This window comes from Danio rerio, chromosome 3, assembly GCF_049306965.1.
Source record: "Danio rerio strain Tuebingen ecotype United States chromosome 3, GRCz12tu, whole genome shotgun sequence".
NCBI lineage: Eukaryota > Metazoa > Chordata > Actinopteri > Cypriniformes > Danionidae > Danio > Danio rerio.
The window spans coordinates 5,242,501-5,267,500 of record NC_133178.1 but is presented as its reverse complement, the minus strand read 5'-3'; the positions used below and the strand labels follow the sequence as shown (position 1 = coordinate 5,267,500).

General features: G+C 36.5%; 1 protein-coding gene across 1 annotated transcript in view; it reads left to right on the top strand.

Moving 5' to 3' along the window:
- Positions 1-6,584: 6,584 nt before the first annotated feature.
- The window catches only part of evplb (envoplakin b), a 44,582-nt gene continuing 26,166 nt past the window's right edge, over positions 6,585-25,000 (top strand). The window contains exons 1-6 of the mRNA XM_073943944.1: positions 6,585-6,654; positions 18,644-18,743; positions 20,310-20,464; positions 20,552-20,675; positions 22,765-22,884; positions 24,729-24,770. Of these exons, the coding sequence (XP_073800045.1) occupies positions 6,614-6,654; positions 18,644-18,743; positions 20,310-20,464; positions 20,552-20,675; positions 22,765-22,884; positions 24,729-24,770 (582 nt within the window). The 5' untranslated portion in view covers positions 6,585-6,613. The remainder of the gene's footprint in view (positions 6,655-18,643; positions 18,744-20,309; positions 20,465-20,551; positions 20,676-22,764; positions 22,885-24,728; positions 24,771-25,000) is intronic.

Genomic DNA, 25,000 nt, shown 5'->3' with positions numbered 1-25,000 from the left:
TGCATTAACAAGCAGTTGGACAGGTGTACCTAATAAAGTGGCCGGTGAGTGTATTTATTTTGCTGTGCAAACATAAAAATAAATGGTTAGGCTGAATGTCTCTGTGAGCTGTTCTGCAGGAGTGTTGATGGTTTTCCTCCTCATTGCAGATGCCTGCGGCCTAAACAACTCTAATGAGAATGTTGACACGTCTCTGCCTGCATGTGTGTGTGTGTGTGTGTGTTACATGTTTAGTCAGCTGATATTCAGCCTCAGGTCAGTGCTGGACAAGTGTGTGTTTGTCTGCTGTGTTTCTCTCATCAGAGCGGTGAGTGTTTGAAACACTGATGATGATGATGATGAATGAGCAGCTGAGAGAGTTTCACTTGTTCATCTGACTGGACTGACTGCATTCCTTCTCCAGCACACACACATACGCCCACACACTTTTACAGCTATATATATGGGCTCTCCTCATAGACATAACACTGTTTGTACTGTACAGATTGTATATTGCGTCCTCTTCTCCAACTCTACCCCTAAACCAGCAAACAATCTGCACTTTTACTTGTTCACAACACTTCGTTCTGTCTGATTTAAGAGCCATTTTCATCAGGAGGATCAAAAGATGTCCCCACAAGGTCAAAATGTATTGGTTTTGCTATACTTGTGGGGACATTTAGTGCCCACAACGTAAGGAACACAAGGTGGATGCGGGCACACAAATGCTGCATTCTGAAAATTGATTCCTGATTTTGTATTTCTGTAGTCAAACTCGCCAAAAATAGAGAGGTAAAAGGAAGTTTAAACAAAGCACATAACTTTTCTTTCCGTGAATATCACACTAACATAATGTGTCTAAAAATGCGCAATAGAAAAGGCAAACTATATGCTCAATTAATAGCTTTACAGCACTGAAATAAGAGTGCGCAGTTTTTAACATACACCAATATAATAATAATAATATTAATACAGGTCCGAGTGTGCGATAAGAGGTCGCCTGCATGTTTGTAATAGACAATGTCGTCTCTATTCTTAATAGATGTGGATACTTTACTCTTGATGTGCTGTAAAAGATACTCAGGCTGTCTGTCTGCACACTGTTTATACTGTGAAACAGAATCAGATCTTTGCTTTTTTTTTTTTTTTTGGGATGCTGTGTTTTAGTATTAGTCATTACAAACAATTTATCGTGTGTGTGTGCAGGTTTAACTGTAATTGTGAGGGCTCAGCTGCCCTCACTTATAAAGAGAATCGACTCACTAGTGAGGATATTTCACTGATCCTCTGTAGTTTAAAATACTTTTTAAATCAGCCAGAACTTTTTATTTAAGGATTAATATTATACCTCTATTTACAAGATGTAAAATTAGTCTCTGATGTCTCTAGAGAGAGAGAGAGAGAGTGTGTGTGTGTGTGTCAGCTCAAAGTAACACACAGAATTACTTTGAGAATTACCTTTTAACCAGGGACGAGGGCTGTAAATCAGCTTTATGCTATATGCCCTATGTACACAACATCGGTTATCTTTGTATAACAATGTCAAGTGTATTGTCCCTGTAAAATAAACAAGCAAATAAAAAAAATAATTAAAAAAAATTGTTTTTCTAACTCTCTAAAACTGACCCTTTTGGGCTTTGATTCTAATTGTGCCGTTTTGGTAACTGTCACTTTAAAGGGCCACGAAACACCTAAACACATGTGTTTGAGCTGTTGACAGTCGTATATGTGTCCCACACTGCTAAAAACACTATTAGGACACCTATATCTCACTAAAAAGTGTAAATTGGTTGTAATTGTGTTATTTCGAGCAAATTCGTACTTCCCGTTTGAAACGAATTTTTGAAGCTGCGTCACGGCCATGAGATCTTAGCGTGTATTCCAGCGTGTAGACTGGACGTCTGTGCCTGGGAGACCGTATTACGTCCCTGAGTGTGCTTCATTAATGCATGAGAAAGGCTTTGTTCAAACCAATCAGCGCGCTCTATTATGTATGCGATGCAACTTCATTAATATCCATGCTGCAGTTACAGTGTTCAGAAGGCAGAGAGACGCCGCGTTGTGTTGCCAAGTGGGAGAACAAGAGATGTTTGGAGACACGGGTCGTCAGTGTTTCTTTTATAATGTGCTGCAGTGAAGGTTTTGTTTTCATTTTCCCGCTATGAGAGCGCAGCTGGATTCATGTGTGGATTACAGTGCAGGCAACACGCGACAGAAATACATGTCTAAGGAACAATGTGTACCCGAGAGTTTTTCTCATCTGGAAATGGTGAAATACGGATTTGCTGCTTGTCTCCTTTTAATAAAGACACAGCTCCAGTTGGTGTTGATTGTCCTGTCTCTACAGATTTGGTAAGTGAGCAATCAGTGGTCTTTGTTTATTTATTCAGAGGCAAAGTTAGTTGGTATCGTCAGCAGTACTCTTTCAGTGTTTAAAGACAGCACTTAGTCATGATTTCTAAGTTAATAAAGTTTACAGTACGTTAATATCACTACAATATTATGGACTGAAAAATCGTCTGTAAATGCCGCTCTCATGAGCGTAAACATGTAAACACCATAATCAAACTTACCGTAGTGGAGGATTTTCGCCGCATTTTGTGACAGGAGTAACACACAGCTTTCTGACGCTGCCTACTGAGTGCATCTAAGTTACAGAGAAATGCGTTACCTATGTTTTTTTCTCTCTTTTGTCGTTTGGTATCAAACATTTCATGAAAAATACACGCTTCCAGCAATTCCTCTAATCAAATATCTCGTTTGTCACAAGGGGCTTGAATGAAATTTCCTGAATGAAAGAGCCAAACTGCAGTTAAAGTCCACCATTTAATAATTTGGCAAATAATTCGATTTCTGTTGTCCATGTAAACACAGTCACTGTCTTTCTCCTCTGCGTCTGTGTTTGTTTTGCCTGTGTGAAAATCAGCGCATGCCCAAACAGACACTCCCATTTTTATGCAAATTTTTACAGACCATGCCTTTTTCCCTCCTCCGACACTCCCCGCTAAACAGAGCAGGACACGCCCACTTTCCTGACTTTTTCCAAAGTAGAGGTGTAAAAACACCCTGCTGAAACATGGGTTTCACGGCCCTTTAAATGCAAATGAGAGCGGAGCTACAAATGCCCGTGTGTCAGATTCATAGTGCATAGTGGCAGATTCAAAAACAAGACTAGCGTCCTATGCTAATAAAAGAGACTGCATATATTATAGCATACACAGCATAATATGTATATATTTGTGTGTGTGTGTGTACAGGTATGAACCAATAAATTAGAATATTGAGGGGAAAGTCCATTTATTTCAGTAATTTGTTTAAAAAAGTTAAACGTGTGTTATATTAGTTCACTACACACACAGTGAAATATTTCAAGCTTTCATTTATTTCAGTTTAATTGATTATGGATTAAAGATGACAAAAACTCAAATCCAGAATTTCACTAAATTATATAATTTCATAAAAAGGTTATTATTGGCCTTCTGGAAAGTGTGTTAATGTACTGTATTATGTCCTCAGTACTTTCTTGGGCCTCCTTTAGCACTAATCACAGCATCAAGGCGGCATGGGATGGAGGCGATTAGCCTTTGACACATGTTGAGGTGTAATGGCAGCCTTGATATCGGCCTTCAGCTCGTCTGCATTTCAGGGTCTCTGTTCCCTCCTCTTCCTCTTGACAATAGCCTATAGATTATCAATGGGGTCAGGTGAGTTTCCTGGCCAATTCAAAACAGGGATAACATTGTCCTTAAACCAGGCATTGGTAGCTTTGACACTGTGTGCAGGTCCCAAGTCTTGCTGAAAAATAAAATCATCATCTCCAAAAAGCTTTTTGGCAGCAGGAGGCATGAAGTGCTTTAAAGCGTGCTGGTATAGAGCTGTTTTGACTGTGGACTTGATAAAAGACAATGGACTCACTCCAGCGTATGACATGGCTAGCCCCACACGGAATCTGTTTGCGCAGAATTATGCAGATTTTCCGCAGAATTCCACAGATTTTCCTCAGAATTCTGCAGATTTTGCACAGAATTCCGCAGATTTTCCGCAGAATTCCACAGATTTTCCTCAGAATTCTGCAGATTTTGCTCAAATTTTCCACTGACTGTGGACTTGATAAAAGACAATGGACTCACGCCAGCGTATGACATGGCTAGGCCCACACAGAATCCCGCAGATTTTCCTCAGAATTCCGCAGATTTCGCACAGAATATGCAGATTTTCTGCAGAATTCCACAGATTTTCCTCAGAATTCCGCAGATTTTCCTCAGAATTCCGCAGACTGTCCACAGAATTCCACAGATTTTCCTCAGAATTCTGCAGATTTTGCACAGAATACGCAGATTTTCTGCAGAATTCCACAGATTTTCCACAGAATACGCAGATTTTCTGCAGTATTCCACAGATTTTCCTCAGAATTCAGCAGATTTTGCACAGAATTCCGCAGATTTTCCTCATAATTCCGCAGATTTCGCACAGAATATGCAGATTTCGCACAGAATTCTGCAGATTTTCCACAGATTTCCACAGATTTTCCTCAGAATTCAGCAGATTTTGCACAAAATACACATATTTTCTGCAGAATTCCACAGACTTTCCTCAGAGTTCCGCAGATATCGCACAGAATACGCAGATTTTCTGCAGAATTCCACAGATTTTCCTCAGAATTCAGCAGATTTTGCACAGAATTCCGCAGATTTTCCACAGAATTCCACAGATTTTCCTCAGAATTCTGCAGATTTTGCACAGAATACGCAGATTTTCTGCAGAATTCCACAGATTTTCCACAGAATACGCAGATTTTCTGCAGTATTCCACAGATTTTCCTCAGAATTCAGCAGATTTTGCACAGAATTCCGCAGATTTTCCTCATAATTCCGCAGATTTCGCACAGAATATGCAGATTTCGCACAGAATTCTGCAGATTTTCCACAGATTTCCACAGATTTTCCTCAGAATTCAGCAGATTTTGCACAAAATACACATATTTTCTGCAGAATTCCACAGATTTTCCTCAGAATTCCGCAGATATCGCACAGAATACGCAGATTTTCTGCAGAATTCCACAGATTTTCCTCAGAATTCAGCAGATTTTGCACAGAATTCCGCAGATTTTCCACAGAATTCCACAGATTTTCCTCAGAATTCCGCAGATTGTCTACAGAATTCCACAGATTTTCCTCAGAATTCAGCAGATTTTGCACAGATTTTGCACAGAATTCCACAGATTTTCCTCAGAATTCCGCATGTTTCGCACAGAATATGCAGATTTTCCTCAGAATTCCGGCGATTATCATCAGAATTCAGCAAATTTTCAGCAGAATTCAGCAGATTTTTATCCCATCGTTAATTCTGTTTATTTACTTGAGTAAATGTGTGTAAATCTATTTTACTCAGTTTTTAAATTAATTTCAGTAATATTATTGACTAATGTGAAAATGTTCATCTGATTTATGTAAAGTGCAGTGTGTACAGTAATATTTTCTGTCTTTTAGTGGAGATATTATATGAGAGATTTGCTACGTTTACCAAATAAAGTGAATCTAAGTGGATTTGCATTTTAAACATTAAATAAAAGTTCAAATGTTTTTTATTTCACATATTAAGGTTTTAGTTATGATACTCCCAAAATAATTCCCCAGAAATCCACAGATCTTTACCAAAATTCTCAGCAGAAATAGCAAAAAAGCGTCGGCAGATTCCGTCTGGCCCTAGACATGGCTCTCCAAACCAGCACTGACAGTGGAATCTGCACACTAGACATTAAGCGGCTTGACTTTTGTGTCTCTCTGCTCCTTCTCCAGACTCTAGGATCTTGAAATCCAAACAAAAGACCAAATTTGCCTTCATCTGAAAAGACTACTCGGGACCACTAGCCAACAACACCCAGCACAGACGCATCCAATGTTGTTTTTGGTTCAGGAGAGGCTTGACACATGGAACTCCACATGTTATGCAGATGTCTGCGGTGGTTCTTCATGCTCTGACGCCAGCCCCAGTCAACTTTGCTCGACAATCCTCTCAAGGCTGCGGTCATACCTGTGCACCTTTTATATGCACATTTTCCCCTTCCTCTTAACACTCTATTAATATACTTGGATATTGCACTCTGAGCGCATGCAGTTTCTTTTGCAGTCACCTTTCAAGACTTTTCCTCCTCATGAGGAGTTCCAATGATGGTCTTCCGCACAACCGCAGAGACAATGTCAAGGCTTTGCATTAAAAAGCGGACGAGATTGAGACACACGGAGCCGACGATGTTGAACACACACACACACACACACACACACACACACACACACACACACACACATATAAATTCACAAATTTGCACTGACAAATATATACATAGTAACACACACACATACAACCACGTTCACATATATACACACAAACAAGCATATATGCTGTATACACACACACACACACACACACACACTCAAACTGTCTGTCTACATGTGTGCGTGTTTGAGGTTTGATTATGTGTGAGGAAGAGTTGAGAGTGCAGGAACAGGTACGTCCAGTCGGAGTGCCTCCATGAGCCACACCTGTTTGAGTGGGCGGAGCCTGAACACCTGCCCATCAAAACAGAGGACAGACGACAGCGAGTCGCTCACAGACGACACACACACACTCCAGCATGTTCAAGAAGAAGGAATACAGCCCTGCTAAAGCCGGACAGTGAGTACACACAATCCTTTACTGCTTTACTATAGTAAAAAAAAAAAAAAAAACACTCTCAGTGAAATGATTTTTGAGTGTGTTTGTGTGTTAAATGTGTGTGTGTGAAGTGATTTATCTTTATGGCTGGGCAGGGCCGTATCTCCAGAGATTGAGTAAGCTGGATGTTTTATGAGGGATAATCTGACATTATCTCTGAATAATGCGTGACGGAGAGATCAATGTCTGCGCAATAATGCTGATAAATGACAGAGGACAGGAATAGAGCTGAAAATGTAGATTTGAGATAAGCTTATTTCATTAATTAAGTTGAAATAATGATGACATGTTTCAATATACATGTTTCAGGTGTAAATATTAGTCAAAACACTTCGTTAAAACACACAAAAATGCTCATTTAGTATAATAATGGGCTCACAGCAAGAAGGTTGTTGGTTCAAGTCCCTGCTAGGCCAGTTGGCATTTCTGTGTGGAGTTTGCCTGCTCTTCCCGTGTTGGCGTGGGTTTCCTCCAGGTGCTCCGGTTTCCCCCACATCTAGAAGGACATCCGCATGAAAATAACGTATACTGGAATAGTTGGTGGTTCCTTTCACTATGGTGACTCCTGATGAATAAAGGGTGTAAGCCGAAGGGAAATGAATGAATGACTATAATGAATGTTGAAAATGTCAAATATTATAGATTTTATTTTAAAAGTGTAATAAAGTATAGTAGATTTAAAATTCAATATCAAATAAGACATAAGAATACACAATCTTAAGGTTTTCTGTGTAATTAATTGATTTATTATCATTTTTTATTGAAAGTAAATAATATTTACAAACAATAAAGCAATAAAACAGTGAAGATTCCACCTTTCTATTGTTATTAATTGATTTAATAATTATAAATAATATATAACTAGTGAAATAGAATCTCAAGATGCCTTTTAATGTAAATTATAATAGCAATTGTATAATAATAAATGTTAAAATACTACAAAAAGTAATGTGATTAATGGTGAAAATGTCAAATATAATAGTTATTTCTTTATAATAAGTGTAATAAAGTAAAGTAAATTTAAAATGCATTGTCATATAATGCATAATATTACATAATTTTATAGTATTTCTGTTATCAATTGATTTATTAATATTTTTATTGAAGGAAGAGAACATTTACATACAATAAACATTAAAATGTCCTTCTTTCTGTTGTAATTAATTGATTTAATAGTTATAAATAATATTGAATTAGTGAAATAAACGCTCAAGATGTCTTTCAGATCTAAATTTTAATAGCAATCATGTGATAATAAATGTTAAAATACTACAATAGCTGACTTAAAATGTAATTAATGGTGACATGTGAAATATAATAAGTATTTCTTTATAATAAGTGTAATAAGGAATATTTGTTTTAAAATACAATATCATATAGTACATAATGTTAACGTTTTTTTTTTCATTTACATACAATAAAAACAATAAACTTTTAAGTTTCTGTTGTAATTAATTGATTTAATATTTATAAATAATATTGAATTAGTGAAACAAATGCTTAATATTTCTTTCAAATCTAAATTATAATTTAATTTAATTTAATGTTTATTAATAATAATAAATGTTAAAATACTACAATAAATGGTTATTTAAATTGATTTAATGGAGAAAAGCTCACATATGGTAGCAGTTCCACAATAATAAATAATAATCATTAAAAATAAAAATATAAAAACGTATTATTTTAATTAATATATTAAAATACATTGGAAATACGTAAAAGGTTAAATAATAAATAGTATTATGTCATTTTACAACTAAAAAGATATTTTGGTTATAATTATAATTCATTTATATAATATATAATTACATCATTATATAATTAATTAAAATAATGATACATTTTGCATAATAATTATACATAATCTTGTAAAAAACACTCACATTTGTATGTTTTCAAAAGTTAAAAATGTCAATTTTAATAGTAGTTTTTTTAAATAAAACTTAATTTAATGTATAAAATTACAATAAAAAAAGACATTATATAATTGTATATTATATATAATATTTTCCACCGTTTTGTATGTCGTTTATATGTAAAATCATTACAAAATAGGTATCACTGAATCTCAGTTATTGCTATTTTTATGTAACTAAAAAAGATATAGGTTTAATTATGTAATATAATAATAATAAAAGTAGATGCAATACAAAATACATATTTAATATTTAGTGATATTATATATGATCTGAGATATCTTCTTTTTGATTTTAATGTTAGTAATTTCGTTAAATATATAACATTCATATTATGATTGAAATTAATTAACATTTAATTATTTAATATTAATTAACCAATTCATCATTAAATCTGTTTATTAATAATATTTTTCAATAGAGCATGAGCTAAAAAATAATTTATGGTGGCTAAACTAATGACAGATGAATGGTTAATATAATAAATGTGTTGGCTGTTGTAAGCTAATGCAATCCCTGATGACTAAAGGGTTAATGTTACCTGCTCTGTAATACAGTTTCCTTTAGTGACACTACTAATTATCCCTGATGCTCTCAGCCAATCAGAGCGCAGCATTCATGGCATACCTGTGTGTGTGAGAAGTTTAAATCACGGCAAATGATGGTAAATGAGTTTATAGGTCAAACACCAGGCGTCAGACACACAACAGATGAAAAAAAAGCCATGACATGCTGCTGCTCTGCTCATCAAACATCTGCTTTCTGGTGCTCATGATGCCTTTGAGGATTATAAGCAGAGAAACATGACCTTTAGTTTTGTTAAAAGTAAAAGTTAGCTCGGCGGTTCATTCCACTGTGGCAACCCCGGATTAATAAAAGGACTAAGCCGAAAAGAAAATGAATGAATGAAAAAGTTAGCTCTCAAAGCACTTTCAGCATATACAGTTGAAGTCAGAATTATTAGCCCCCCTAAATTATTAGACCGCTTGTTTATTTTTTCCCCAATTTCTGTTTGACGGAGAGCAGCTTGTTTCAACACATTTCTAAACATAATAATTTTAATAAGTCATCTCTAAAAACTGATTTATTTTGTCTTTGCCATGATGACTGTAAATAATATTTGACTAGATATTCTTCAAGACACTTCTATACAGCTTAAAGTGACATTTAAAGGCTTAACTAGGTTAATTAGGTTAACTAGGCAGGTTAGGGGAATTAGGCAAGTTATTGTATAACAGTGGTTTGTTCTGTAGATTATCGAGAAAAAATAAAGCTTAAAAGGGGCTATTAATTTTGTCCCTAAAATGGTGTTTAAAAAATTAAAAACTGCTTTTATTCTAGCCGAAATAAAACAAATAAGACTTTCTCCAGAAGAAAAAATATTATCAGACATACTGTGAAAATTTCTGTGCTCTGTTAAACATCATTTGGAAAATATTTAAAAAAGAAGAAAGAAATTTGACGGGGGCTAATAATTCTGACTTCAACTGTACATCCTGCTTGTACTCGCTGCAATTCCACCGCAGCCATTCACACACATATGTTTTGGTCTTGTATAAACTGCTTTTGCGACACTGTTTTTTTGGGGTGTATCTGTCTTTCCTTGCCCACTGATTGCCCTCTTGGGGATTTTTCCCATATCATATAATCTTAGAAAGATACAATCTGATTGCATGGCTTTTATTGTGCTCCTGGCCAAACAACTAATACTGCTCAGGTGGAAGGATCAGAAACCTCCAACCCCAACACAGTGGATCCTCTTCTTCCTAAAGCTGGAAAAAATGTGACTTTCTAAACCAGGTGAAGAAAATTTGGTTCAGCTGAAGTCAGAATTACTAGCATCTCCTGAATTTTTAGACCGCTTGTTTATTTTCCCCGATTTCTGTTTAACATAGAGCAGATTTTTTCAACACATTTCTAATCATAATAGTTTTAATAACTCATCTCTAATCACTGATTTATTTTATCTTTGTCATGATGACAGTAAATAATATTTGACTAGATATTCTTCAAGACACTTCTATACAGCTTAAAGTGGCATTTAAAGGCTTAACTAGGTTAATTAGGGTAACTAGGCAGATTAGGTAATTAGACAAGTTATTATATACCAATGGTTTGTTCTGTAGACTATCGAATAAAAAATAGCTTAAAGGGGCTAATAATATTGAACTTAAAATGGTTCATAAAAAAATTAAAACTGATTTTATTCTAGCCGGAAAAAAACAAATAAGACTTTCTCCAGAAGAATAAATATTATCAGACATACTGTCCAAATTTCCTTGCTCTGTTAAACATCATTTAGAAAATATTTTTAAAGGAAGAAAAAAATTTGAAGAGGGCTCATAATTCTGACTATATCCAAGAACATGTAGTCAAATATAGACCAAGTCCTTGTTCCAGATTCTTTTTCTTTCCTTAGTGTATTGTGTGATACAGATTGTACAATTGTAGTTTTTGTTAAGCCACATTATTATTTACCTTTTCATCTGTTGGTACTGTATGTTTAGTTTTTTTTTTATTTATTTATTGCATTGGATGCACTTAAGTTGATGCTATCTATGATTTTTAAAAGATAATTGTTTTTGTCTTTTATTTTACTGTAATTTGCCATAAAAATTGTTTTATGTAGTTAGTATTTGTTTTTGTTTAATATTCTATTTTATATTTATTTTATTTCAGATTTGACAATATAAATATATGTGTAATAGTAATATATAATATTACAATCTGCAATTGAACATGCAGTCTCAAATTTAATCAATTTTCATAAACGTTATTCTGAATTTATCAGTTGTAGATTAAATCTAAATCATTCATTCATTTTCCTTCGGCTTACTCCCTTTATTAATCTTCTATGTGAAGCTGCTTTGACGCAATCTACATTGTAAAAGCACTATAGAAATAACAATGAATTGATCATGGGTCGCCACAGCGGAATGAACCGCCTTTTGTTGTGTAATTCATTCATTCATTTTCCTTTGGATTAATCCCGCCTGCTATTCCAGCATATGTTTTATGCAACGGATGCCCTTTCAGCTGCAACCCAGTACTGGGAAACACTCATACACACACACACACACACACACACACACACACTCATACACTACGGTCATTTTAGTTCATCAATTCCCCTATAGCACATGTGTTTGGACTGTGGGGAAAACCGGAGCACACGGAGAAAACCCACAACAACACGGGGAGAACATGCAGACTACACAAAGAAATGCCAACTGGCCTAGCCAGTAATCGAAACAGCAACCTTCTTGCTGTGAGGCGACAGTGCTAACCACTGAGCCACCATGTCGCCAACAAACCAACAGACTCAAATAAAATATAAAAAATATCATAGATTATGTTTTTTATTTATTGTAATGACATTTTTAAAATAGGAGTACATATTTAATTTATTTTACTAATTTATTTAACTGATTTAAAAAATAATAAATTTTTGTTTTTCGTTTGATTAGATTTTTTAAATTTAGTCTTAAAATTTTATAGACTATTTTTATTTCACATTTTAATATTTTTATAAATTTTATTTCATGTCATAATATTTGTTTTAAGTTATTTTCGTGTCATTTTATATATTTTTTCTAATTATTTTGTTTTAATAAAATATATTGTATATAATATTTGACATTATTGTATAAAATAATATATACAAAATATTTTCTTAAAGCAAAATAATTCGAATTTTTTTTATAAATTAAATGACACAAAAATAAATATTTAAAACAAAACTTAAAACAAATATTATGAATAATATTTTATAAAAAATTATTTCAATTGTTTATATTATATCTTATTTCAAAATATAGTTATTTTTTGTTTATTGTTAAATTATATTTTATTATATTTATACTTAAATTTTATTTGATATCTTATTTTTTTCTAATTATTTTTAATAAAATATTATATATATTTCAATAATAACAATAATAATAATTATTATAGTAGTATTTTTAAACAATGTTATTTAATAAAAATTATTTCAGTTGTTTATATTTTATATTTTATTTAATAATATTTATTTTCAGTTGTTGTGTTTTATTTAATTCATATGTTTCTTAATCTGATTTTTAAATTATATTTTATGTTTTATATTTTATATCAAATTTGTATTTTTTACATGTTTTGTTTAATTATTGTCACTGTAAATTTAATTTCACAATGTTTATATTTAATAATATAGTATTCCTCCAGTCAGCAGTAGGTTAGAGGTCAGAGAGTTGCTGTTTCGCTCTGTGTGTGTTTCATTAATAAACTCAGTCACATTTTTCATCTCGACTGAAGTCCATCCGGTTTGTCCAGTCACAGAGGTGTGCATGTGTATGTGTGTGTTTCCTGTTCTTAGTGTTTTTATGGCTATTTATGTGCAGGATCACCATGGGTGTGTTGTTTAAAGCATCAGTCTTTGTGTTTGTGTGTGTGTGTGTAAGTGAGATTCATGCCGCTGCGTCACTGATTGTGAATTGTTTCAGCTGAATGAAGAAAATCCCGCTCTGTTTGACCACAGTGTGTGTGTGTGTGTGTGTGTGTGTGTGTGTGTGTGTTGCTGCTGTTAGTCACTCAAACTGTCATTCTGGTTTCACCTTTTAATCACATCAACAAATCTTGTTTTAATTGATAATAAATGTAACTGTAGTTCTCTTACGTATGTATTTAACCCTTTATAGGGCCCTTTATCGGGCAATCGCTATAAATACTCATTGGAAAGACCCTTATGACTTCAATAAAATGATACTGTTATCTATGTCAGTGAGGTTACTACACTTTACAGTGGATTTGTCACCAAATAAGGGTTAATTTATCTGTCCAATATTCATTCATTAATTTTCCTTCGGCTTAGTCCCTTTGTTTATCAGGGGTAGCCACAGCAGAAAGAACCGCCAACTTTTCCAAATGCAGAGTTTATTATACAGAGAATGATCAGGCAAGCAATGGTCAACACAGGGGCAAGCAAATCTATACAGGTGATCCAGAGTCGAAGTCAAATATCAGGCGAGTGGTCAAAAGGCAGGCAGCAGACGACGTAAAACAAACAAAACAAGGTTCAAACACGGTAGGCAAGGAAAACACGTCGTAATTTTCACAACCACAAGACTCAGCCAAGAGGTGTGCGTGTGTGCAGTGTATATAGTCCATGAAATCAGTTCATGAGCAGCTCTCAGCAGTCAGTGTGTGTAATCTACTAAATAAGGAACAGGTGCGAATGAGCGGTGTATGACTGGAACTTGTAGTTCTTTTGCTGGCAGATTTGTAGATCTCCAGTGATCTGCATGGGCTAGATTGCTGGTGACTGACATTAATTGTGTCATCAATCCGTCACTTCTTGTATTATTTCTCTCTTTGAAAAAGTCCAGTGATGTCATTTCGAACAAAGTTTTAATAACAATTTAACTGAACTACGTTACACGGTCAACAGTTTTGCTCCCGTCTTCATGAGACAACTTCATCCTTCTCAGATGGCACATCAGCTGGTCCTCTATATTAAAAATTAAATAATTTAGTACAATATATTCAAGTTTTGCCTTTCATGTTATTATTAATTTAACATAAATAAAACTATTAACTTATGGCTCTTACATTTATGTAGTTAAATCATCAAAATCATCATTGCATACAATCTGAAAAAGCCATTTTGACAGGTTCAGAAATGGCGTACAGCCTCATTTGTTTTTCATATTGTGTGTGAATGTGTGTTTGTTTAAATTTGTAAAGAAATTCCTAAGCTGTAAACGTGATCACTGCGTGAATTTTAAAACGTACGATTTTCCCTCACCTCTTTGTGATGTTTAGTTATAAGCAGGGTGTCCACTAGGCCTTACAAAAAGTCTAAAATTCCTAAAAGTATTTTGTTTTAGGTCTTCATTTTGAAATAAAAATGTGTAAAACTGCTCAATCGGGCCAACATCTGTCCAATCACCAACAATACATCTCAATAAAACCATATTTTTATAAACTTTTTTTTATCGCAAAGAGATTTCACAACTGCTGTTAGACATTTTTCAGCAAAGCCCCGAAATGAAATTTTAATCTAAAACAATTACATGATTCCTCAAGATAATACCGAGCCATTAGAGAAAATCTTTAGTGTTTAACCCTGTATACGTCTGAAATTTAACTCTTGGTAGTCCTATAAAGGATCTTAAAATTCGTAAATTTGACTTGATGAAGCATGCTTATGATTGACCACAGCTGGACCCGCATAAGCTAAGGGTGCTTTCACACCTGCCTTATTTAGTTCGGTTGAATCGCACTAGAGTTCGTTTTCCCTCTTGGTGCGGTTTGTTTGGGCAGGTGTGAATGTAGCAATCGCACTCAGGTGCGCACCAAAAAAGCGGTCTCGGTACGCTTTCAAACCAACCCTTTAGTGGTTCATTTGTGGTGAGAATATGATCCGAAATAAAACAGACTCAACCGCAAAAAGTACTGCGCCTTTTTGCACTAATCCAGCTGCCGTAGGCCGATGTGCTGTGCATTATGGGATATGTGGGAAAAATATTTGTTGACAGCGTTTTACCAACAGAGAGAGAGAGAGAGAGGGGGAAAACATCACCTTATGGACCGTTGGTAATATTTCGGAAAGATGACCATGTCGCAGTTTAGCTAAAGTAATATACGCCTCCTCCTGAAGTGACGTGCGATTCGCCTTCGCCGTTTGCGATGCATTAAAACATTATTTTCCAGCCGTAGCTGTGCTTCATTCTCGAAATGTATAGTTTGTCTACAGTGGTCTATTCAAACTATATAGTATACTATGAGCAGGGATACAATCAGCCAGCGCAGTCGTACCTCCATAGTCAAAAGCGACACTTTAGGCCCTATCATACACCCGGCGCAGTGTGTCGCAAGGCGCAGCGCAATAGTCTTTTGGTAGTTTCAGCTTGGCGCAAGAGTCGTTTTGAGGCTTTGCGCTAAGCTGTTTAAATAGCAAATGCACTAGCGCTCATATGTGCGCCCATAGGCGTTCTGGTCTAAAAAGGAAGGCGTTCTGAGGCGGACCGCTGGCGCGTTGCTATTTTGAGAAACTAAAATAGATTTTTCATTAGACCAAAACAAACCCGGTCTAAACTCCAGCGCAGAGTTGCGCCTCGCTTACGCACTGCTTAATACACACAAGAGAGCAATAGGCAAATATCTGAAAAATTGTAAATACTAAGGATATATATATATATATATATATATATATATATATATATATATATATATATATATATATATATATATATATATATATATATATATATATATATAGGATATAATAAGAATAGATATAGGATATAAATATAAAGGATTAAAATATTACAAAACATATTATTTTCTAGCCCACATAAATATGAAAAATCACTGCTTTTATGTCTTCTTCATCTCGGGAGGTTTTTTCAGTTCATTCATAACAATTTGCTTTTGCATAATGTTATTATTATTAGCAGTATTTTTTATTATATCCTTATTTATATTTGTTTTATTAAAAACAAGCTTAGATTTGTCCACCTGCAGGTTTTAGACCATATGGGGCACAGCATGTGTTTTAGGATATAACTCAGGTTTTTGAACACACTTCTTTATTATTGTTCATTTATTTGTTTGCTGGAAATTAGAACTGAATTTAGAAATAGTTTTTAAACAAATATTTGCGCTTAACAAAAGCAATTAATTATTTATAGACTAATTGATGTCTGTGTGTAAAGGTTTCCCTATCCAAGAGCGAAAGTGAAAGTAGATCATTTATCTCTCATTCTCACGCAGTAGATGCTCTGTTTAACAGTTTTCTGTTAAAAACAAAACAAAAACAACTGTTAACTGTTTTAACTGTTAACAGTTTTCCACTTAGACTTACTTTGCGTCCTGTAAATAGCGAATGCGCTTATGGCGCGACGCAGCTGACTCTTAAAGGGAATGGGAGATGAGGCTCTAATTGGTTTATTCTCAAAACACACCTATAACTCATTAAGAAAATAAACTCAACCCTTTTAGACCATGCGCCACGGCGCAAAGCGGATTTTTCCATCCTTAAATTAGCAAAAATGCGTTCTGACACGCCCTGAAAGCATTTGCGCCCTGTGTTTTGCGCTCTGCGCATGGACCGTCAAAATAGAGCCCTTTGTGTCTGACGGTTTGTTTACTTGCAGCATTTTTCCGCACAATAATTCTGACCAATTGAAAAGCAGTTTAGGATCTAAGTTCAACAACATCTGGCCAATGAGTGATGTGGATTTTGTCAGATGACTTCATTTTGGTTCTTTTCAACTGGTTCGGACCAAAGCAATCAGTGTGGTGTGAATCAAAGCAATCAGATGATGCTACAATGTATTATTTATTGCTCTTGGTCCGCACAAAATGAACCGCACTACAGATGTGAAAGCACGCTAACACTTAATTCATCAATGAGACCATTCCTAACTCACTATAAATAAAAAGTGTTTGTTACCTCAGTATCTTTATCTTGAAGATCCCCCCTTCCACCCCAACTCCGCCCTCCTCTCTAGATTGGGCGACATGCCCGCCCAGTGATTAGCACTGTTGCCTCACTGCAAGAATGTCACTGGTTAAAGTCCGTACTGATCCAGTTAACATTGCTGTGCAGAGTTCAATCATTCTCCTTTTGCTCCTGTGGGTTTTCCCTGGGTTTCCCGGTTTCCTCCCACAGTTCAAAAATATGCAACCTAAGAAAATTGAACATACAAATTAGCATCATAATCAAGCTCTTAGTAAGCTGCATATCTCTCTTTAGCCATCTGTCAGTTAGCCCGAAACAAGTCAGGGGAGTTCATCAAGATCCACCTGAGCTCAAACCCCCCTCTCGCCCTGCTAGCGGGAGGGAGCCCCAGGCTTAAGAATCTCATATGCTCAGGGCTCTCTCTGGGGACATCATGCCAAACATGCTCTATTATCAGCTGAGTGTGAACTCTTGAAAAAGTTTCTCAAGTTGTAAAAGGTCATTTTTATGTGTACTTAAAGTCCTTATACTGTAAATACTGGCTCGGTTGTAACTTTACAGACCTGAACACACACACACACACACACTTGTACAGCTATCTTTATGGGCTCTCCTCATAGATATAATGAAGTTTAAACTGTACAGATTGTATATTATGTCATCTTCTCCAACCCAACCCCCAAACCAGCAAGCAATCTGCACTTTTACATGTTCAAAACACTTATTCTGTCTGATTTAAGAGTTGTTTTGCTCATGAGGACCCAAAAATGTCCCTGCAAGGTAAAATAGACTGGTATTGCTTTACTTGTGGGGACATTTGGACCCCATAATGTAAGAAAAACAATTTAACACGCGTATCATCGAGATTTATTCTCAGAAATGTCAGGTGTTTAATCTGTAAGCACTGTCAGGTGTGTGCATGTGTGTGTGTTTGATCCCCCCGCATGTCAGGGTGAGGAGATTCCTCAAGAAGGAGGAGCGATTCCTGGAGTTCCAGAGACTCAAACACACCCCAGTGTGGGAGTGTGTGTGTTGGCAGGGTGTGACAGAACACACACACACACATAAGCGACAGACTGACAGATGCAGCAGTGATGCTGGCTCTGGAGGAAACACTCATTTAGCTTAATTCAGATGAAGTTGACAAACCACCTGACACACTGCTGACCGACTCTGTGTGTTTGAGTGAGAAAGTGTGTGCGTCTCTAGCTTGTGTTCCTTACATTGCTGCACCAAATGTCCACAAGTGTAGCAATACCAGTGAATTTTGACCTTGTGGGGAAACCCATAAATATAGTTGTACGTGTGTGTGTGTGTGTGTGTGTGTGTGTGGTAGGGGAGGGGCAAAGAGCAGATATAATGTACATCAAATTGCACAGATCAGGGGCCTATATAGTATAACTGCCGGATTTTGTGGGGGCCCCTATACATGTTACCATCTTTCTCCCCATTAGTGATGGCCCTGTCTCTGAGTGTGTGTCTGTGTGTGTGTGTGTGTATTGTGGTGACCAATTGTACAGTGGAAACATTATTACAGCTATGGAGAGTCAATATTAATTGTGAATACTCAATGTGTGTGTGTTTTCAGGGCGCAGGTGAACGACCTGCTGTCTCTGGTCACACGCTTACAGCAGAGCGCAGATCAGGTGGAGAAGAACATCCTGCTGGCCGACAAACTGCTGGAGGAGGTCAGACACACACACACACACACACACACACACACACACACACACACACACACACACACACACACACACACACACACACACTGCACATGATGCAAAAGTAGTGGGCGGAGCTAAGCAGACAGTGATGTATAAGTAGTGGTCGGAGCTAAGCAGGCAGCAAAGCAGAAATAGAGGGCGGAGCTAAACAGGCAGCAAAGCAGAAATAGAGGGCGGAGCTAAACAGGCAGCAAAGCAGAAATAGTGGGTGGAACTAAATCGACTGCAATGTCAAAGTAGTGGGTGGAGCTAAACAGGCAGTAATGCAGAAGTAGTGGGTGGAGCTAAACAGGCACTAATATAGAAGTAGTGGGTGGAGCTAAACAGGCAGCAATGCAGAAATAGTGGGTGGAGCTAATCAGGCAGCAATGCAGAAATAGTGGGTGGAGCTAAACAGGCAGTAATGCAGAAGTAGTGGGTGGAGCTAAACAGGCACTAATATAGAAGTAGTGGGTGGAGCTAAACAGGCAGCAATGCAGAAATAGTGGGTGGAGCTAATCAGGCAGCAATGCAGAAATAGTGGGTGGAGCTAATCAGGCAGCAATCAAGAAATAGTGGGTGGAGCTAAACAGGCAGGGATGCAGAAGTAGTGGGCGGAGCTAAGCAGGCAGCAATGCTGAAGTAGTGGGTGGAACTAAACAGGCAGCAAAGCTAATTGTGCAACAATGCAGAATACTGGATGGAGCTAAACGGAACAATTTAGAAGTAGTGGGCGGAGATGAACAATGCAGAAGTAGTAGGCGGAGATAAATAGGCAGCAATGTAAAAGTAGTGGGTGGAGCTAAACAGGCAGCAATGCAGAAATAGTGGGTGGAGCTAAACAGGCAGCGATGCAGAATTAGTGGTCGGAGCTAAGCAGGCAGCAATGCTGAAGTAGTGGGCGAGCTAAACTGAACAATGCAGAAGTAGTGGGCGGAGCTAAATGGAACAATGCAGAAGTAGTGGGCGGAGATAAACGGAACAATGCAGAAGTAGTGGGCAGAGTTAAGCAGGCAGCAATGCAGAAGTAGTGGGCGGAGCTAAACAGACAGTGACGTAGAAGTAGTGGGCGGAGCTAAACAGACAGTGACGTAGAAGTAGTGGGTGTAAATAAATAGGCAGCAATGTAGAATTAGTGGGCGGAGCTAAACAGGCAGCAATGCAGAAGTAGTAGGCGGAGCTAAACAGACAGTGACGTAGAAGTAGTGGGTGTAAATAAATAGGCAGCAATGTAGAAGTAGTGGGCGGAGCTAAAAAGACAAGAAGTAGTGAGCAGAGCTAAACAGGCAGCAATGCAGAAGTAGTCGGTGGAGCTAAACAGGCAGTAATGCAGAAGTAGTGGGCGGAGCTAAACAGACAGTGACGTAGAACTAGTAAGCGGAGCTAAACAGGAATCGATTCGACAGGAAATGGAGGTGAAGTTTATCCACATTATTACAGTATAAAGAGACTCATTCCACAACCTTTGGCAGATTGCTTCAGTATACGAGGATTTTAGATTGATCAGAAAGTTTTGAGTTCTGAAATGTGTGTGTGTGTGTGTGTGTTTAGGATCTGGAGAATGAGCGCAGGGGCTCTCCTCTCAGACAGCAGGGTCCGGCCGCTGAGAATCTGTCTCAGGCTGAGATGCTGCTGAAGGATCTGTTCATGGACGTCAGCAAAGTCAAGAAGCTCCAGCACCCGCAGGCCAGCATCATCGAGCGCGAGTGAGTGAAGAAAACATTAAAGCATACTACAGATCAGAGCTGTTTCTGAGCGCTAACGTGTGTGTGTGTGTGTGTGTTTGTGTGTAGTGTGAGTAACCTGCACGATCGTTGGTCCAAATACTGCGGCACATACAGGCATCTGTACGGGCAGCTTCACGAGCTCTACCTGCCGCCCGGAGTGGACTGGAGCAAACTGATGAGTGACAAACAGGTGAGGAGCATCTCTGGAAAAAGACTAAAGAGACCGAAAAACACACAGAGGTGTAGACTGTAGCTGCCAACACTGCCCTTTTCAATTCAGTTCAATTTATTTTTATTTCATTAGCACTTTTACAATGTAGATTGTGTCAATGCAGTTCAGCTTAGCATAAATTACTATAGTAATCTGTAACTGCTTCAGTTTTGTTTTCGGAGTTGAAGTGTAGTTTAGTTCAAATCAGTCCCAGGTGTCAGATTTTTTTCCCTGAGTGTCTTCCGTATTTTACACACATCTCCCGCCACCCTCCCATTTTGTTATTTGCTTTTCCCCTTTTGTTACTTTTAGCTCATGTTTGTCAGGCTGCTAGGCGTTGTATAAAGCTCATCACCTTAAACATTTGATGAAATATTCAAATCTTCTAGCTTTTTTTTCCCTCAATCTGGCAACATACAATTTCTAAACAAGTGGTAGATGAATATGGAGCCAGATCAGCCTAAAAAAATAACACATTTAAAAAATAAGTCATACATGCACAGCACAGTTCACATTTACAAAATCCCATTCATGAATTCAAAACACAATTCGGAAATACACAAAACGCAATTCGGAAATTAAAAGCACAATTCAAAAATATGCAAATCCAATTTGTAATTTAAAAAGCACATATTCGTAAATATACAAATAAAATTCATAAATTAAAAACATAATTTATAAATATGCAAATCCATTTAGGAAATTCAAAGCACAATTTATAAATTTGCAAACCGGATTCGTAAATAAAAAAACACAATTAATAAATATGTAAATCCCATTCATAAATTAAAAACGCAATTGATAAATATGCAAATCTAATTTATAAATTAAAGCACAACTCATAAATATGCAAATCCAGTTTATAAATTAAAAACATAATCGATTAATATGCAAATCCAATTCATGAGTTAAAACACAATTCATAAATATGCAAATCCAATTTGTAATTTAAAGAATACAATTCATAAATATGTTAATCGGATGTGTAAATAAAATACACAATCAGAAAAATATGCAAATCAGATTCGTTAAAAAAACCCAATTCGTAAATATGCAAATCCAATTCATAAATTCAGAACGCAGTTCATAAATATGCTAATCGGATTTGTAAATAAAATGCACAATTCGTGAATATGCAAATCCAATTCATAATTGAAAACACAATAGATAAATATGCAAATCCAATTTGTAAATTCAAAACACAATCAATAAATATGCAAATTCACTTTTGTAAATTCAAAACACAATTGATAAATATGCAAATCAAATTCCTAAATTAAAAACACAATTGATAAATTTGCAAATTGGATTTGTAAATAAAAACAATTCATGAATATGCAAATCGGATATGTAAATAAAAAACACAATTCATGAATATGCAAATCGGCTTTGTATATAAAAAACACAATTCATGTATATGCAAATCGGATTTGTAAATAAAAAACAAAATTCATGAATATGCAAATCAGATTTGTAAATAAAAAACACAATTAATGAATATGCAAATCGGATTTGTAAATACAATACACAATTCGTGAATATGCTAATCCAATTAATAAATTAAAAACACAATTGATGAATATGCAAATCTAATTCATAAGTTTAAAACTCAGTTCGTAAATTGACAAGTAAAAAGTATGAATATTTCCCGGAAATTTTTATGAATTGGATTTTTTGAATTTACAAACTGTATGTTGTAAATGTGAATTGTGCTCTGCATGTGTGATTTTATTTTGTATATGTATTATTTTTGAGACTCTTCTGGCTCTATAGATGAATGGCAGTGGCTTTTCTGGATGTATCTAGAGAAAGAATGTAGAAAATTATTGGTGATTTTGACAAATGAGCCCTTATTTTAAAGCTTTGTCTTATTTTTTTGATAATTTGTTTTCGTAACACTACATATCACTCCGTAAGCTTTCACATTTTACAGCATTAGCATGATCACATTTGCATGTCTGACAGATTCGAAAACGGCTGCTTTAAACCAGAAACCAGAAAGCAAAACAGAGATGTGAAGAAACATCAAGAGCCTGATTTATCTGTGTTTGTGTGTGTGATGTTACAGAAACTCCTGCAGGACGAGGCTTACGGCCCGACTCTGACTGATGTGGAGAAGCAGATCGCACAACACAACATCCTGCACAAGCAGATAGAGGAGTACCACAGAGCCCTGGAGGACAGCGGAGTCAGTGACATACAAACGCACATACATACACACACACACACACACACATACACACACACACACACACACACATACATACAGCAGCAGATAGAGTACCACCACACAGCCCTGGAGGACAGCGGAATCAGTGACACATACACACACACATATATACAAGGTTTACAGAGACACTCCATGGTCATAATGTACTTTAAACTGTAAAAAACATTTATTATATGGTCCTACCCCACCCCTACCCCTAAACCAAACCTGTTAAGGTTAATAAAAAACCTTGTAACCCGCCAGGAAACCTGTGGCAAGGTTTGAATTTTAAAAGATTTTTAAGAATTTAAAGAGACATGAGGTGTGTCTCTGTAAACCCCCTTAATAAAGTACAACTAAGGGGTTTAGGGTTGGGGTTAGGGCTAGGGGTAGGCCATAGTCTCTATCATTAACCTGAGAGAAAAACAATGAAAGTCAATGCAATGTCCTCACTAAGATAGGGAAACTAACCTAAGTATGTGTGTATGTACTGGTTTTGGTGCTTTACAGGGACAGTTTTCTGTATAAAGACATGGCTATGATCTAGTTTTAATCTACTATGGGGGTTTATGAGGACATGTGGGATGTCCTTGTAATTCAGAGTGCTTCATCATACTTAATGAGGTCTTTTGACATTTAAAACGTTGCCTCGGGTTTTCTGTGAGGGTTGTGTATGTGTGTGTGTAACCTGTGTATGTGTGTATGCTGGTTTTGGTTGTTTACAAGGACAGTTTTTTGTATAAAGACCTTGTTAAGTATGATTTTTTAAGCGCTCTGAATTACAATGACACCCCACATGTCCTCATAAACCCCCATAGTAGAATAAAACTAGGTCATACCCATGTCTTTGTACAGAAAACTGTCCTCCTAAACCATAAAAAGAGGTTTAGGCTTGGGGTTAGGGCTAGGGGTAGGCCATAGTCTCTATCATTAACCTGAGAGAAAAGCAATGAAAGTCTATGCAATGTCCTCACTAAGATAGTGAAACAAACCTAAGTATGTGTGTATGTACTGGTTTTGGTGGTTTACAGGGACAGTTGTCTGTATAAAAACATGGGTATGATTGAGTTTTAATCTACCATGGGGGTTTATGAGGACATGTGAGATGTCCTTGTAATTCAGAGTGTTTCATCATACTTAACGGGATCTTTTGACATTTAAAACGTTGCCTCGGGTTTTCTGTATAAAGACACGGGAAATGCTTGTGCAGATAGAGGAGTACCACACAGCCCTGGAGAACAGTGGAGTCAGTTTTGGTGGTTTACAGGGACTCTCCATAGGCGTAATGTATTTTTTACAGTAACAGCCACTTATTATACGTCCCTACCCCTAAACTCAACCCTCACAGAAATCCAAGGCAACTTTTTTAATGTCAAAACCTTTTTAAGAGTGATTTTTTTAAGTGCTCTGAATTACAAGGACATGTCCTCATAAACCCCCATAGTAGAATAAAACTAGGTCATACTCATGGGTTTATACAGAAAACTGTCCTCGTAAACCATAAAAACCAGTACGTACACACATACTCAGGTTTGTTTCACTATCTTAGTGAGGACATTATGTAAACTTCCATTTGTTTTCTCTCAGGTTAATGATCGTGACTATGGCCTACCCCTAACCTGAACCCTAAACCAACCTTTACAGAAACAATCGCACATCTTTAGATAGCAACAAAACATATTCTGGCCGATTTATAAGCACTCTTAATTAGTAAGGACCAGTGTAATATACACTTATTATTACACATATTACACTTGCACACACACAGACAGGAGACACACAGACAGGAGAACATACAGTAAATATTTGTTGTTTCTCCACAGGATAACTCGTCTGCTCTTCAGAAGCAGTATGCGGCTCTGCTGGTGAGATACAATCAAATACGTGTGCGTGGCGTGTGTTTTGTGTGTGTCATGTAATGTGTATTGTGTGTCTGTGCATATGTGTGTCTGTTTGTGTTATGTGGTGTGTGTCTGTCTTTGCATGTGTGTGTTATGTAGGGCGTGTCTGTCTTTGTGCATGCGTGCGTGTGTGTGTGTTATGTGGTGTGTGTCTGTCTATGTGTTTGCGTGTGTGCCCTTGCATGCATGTATAT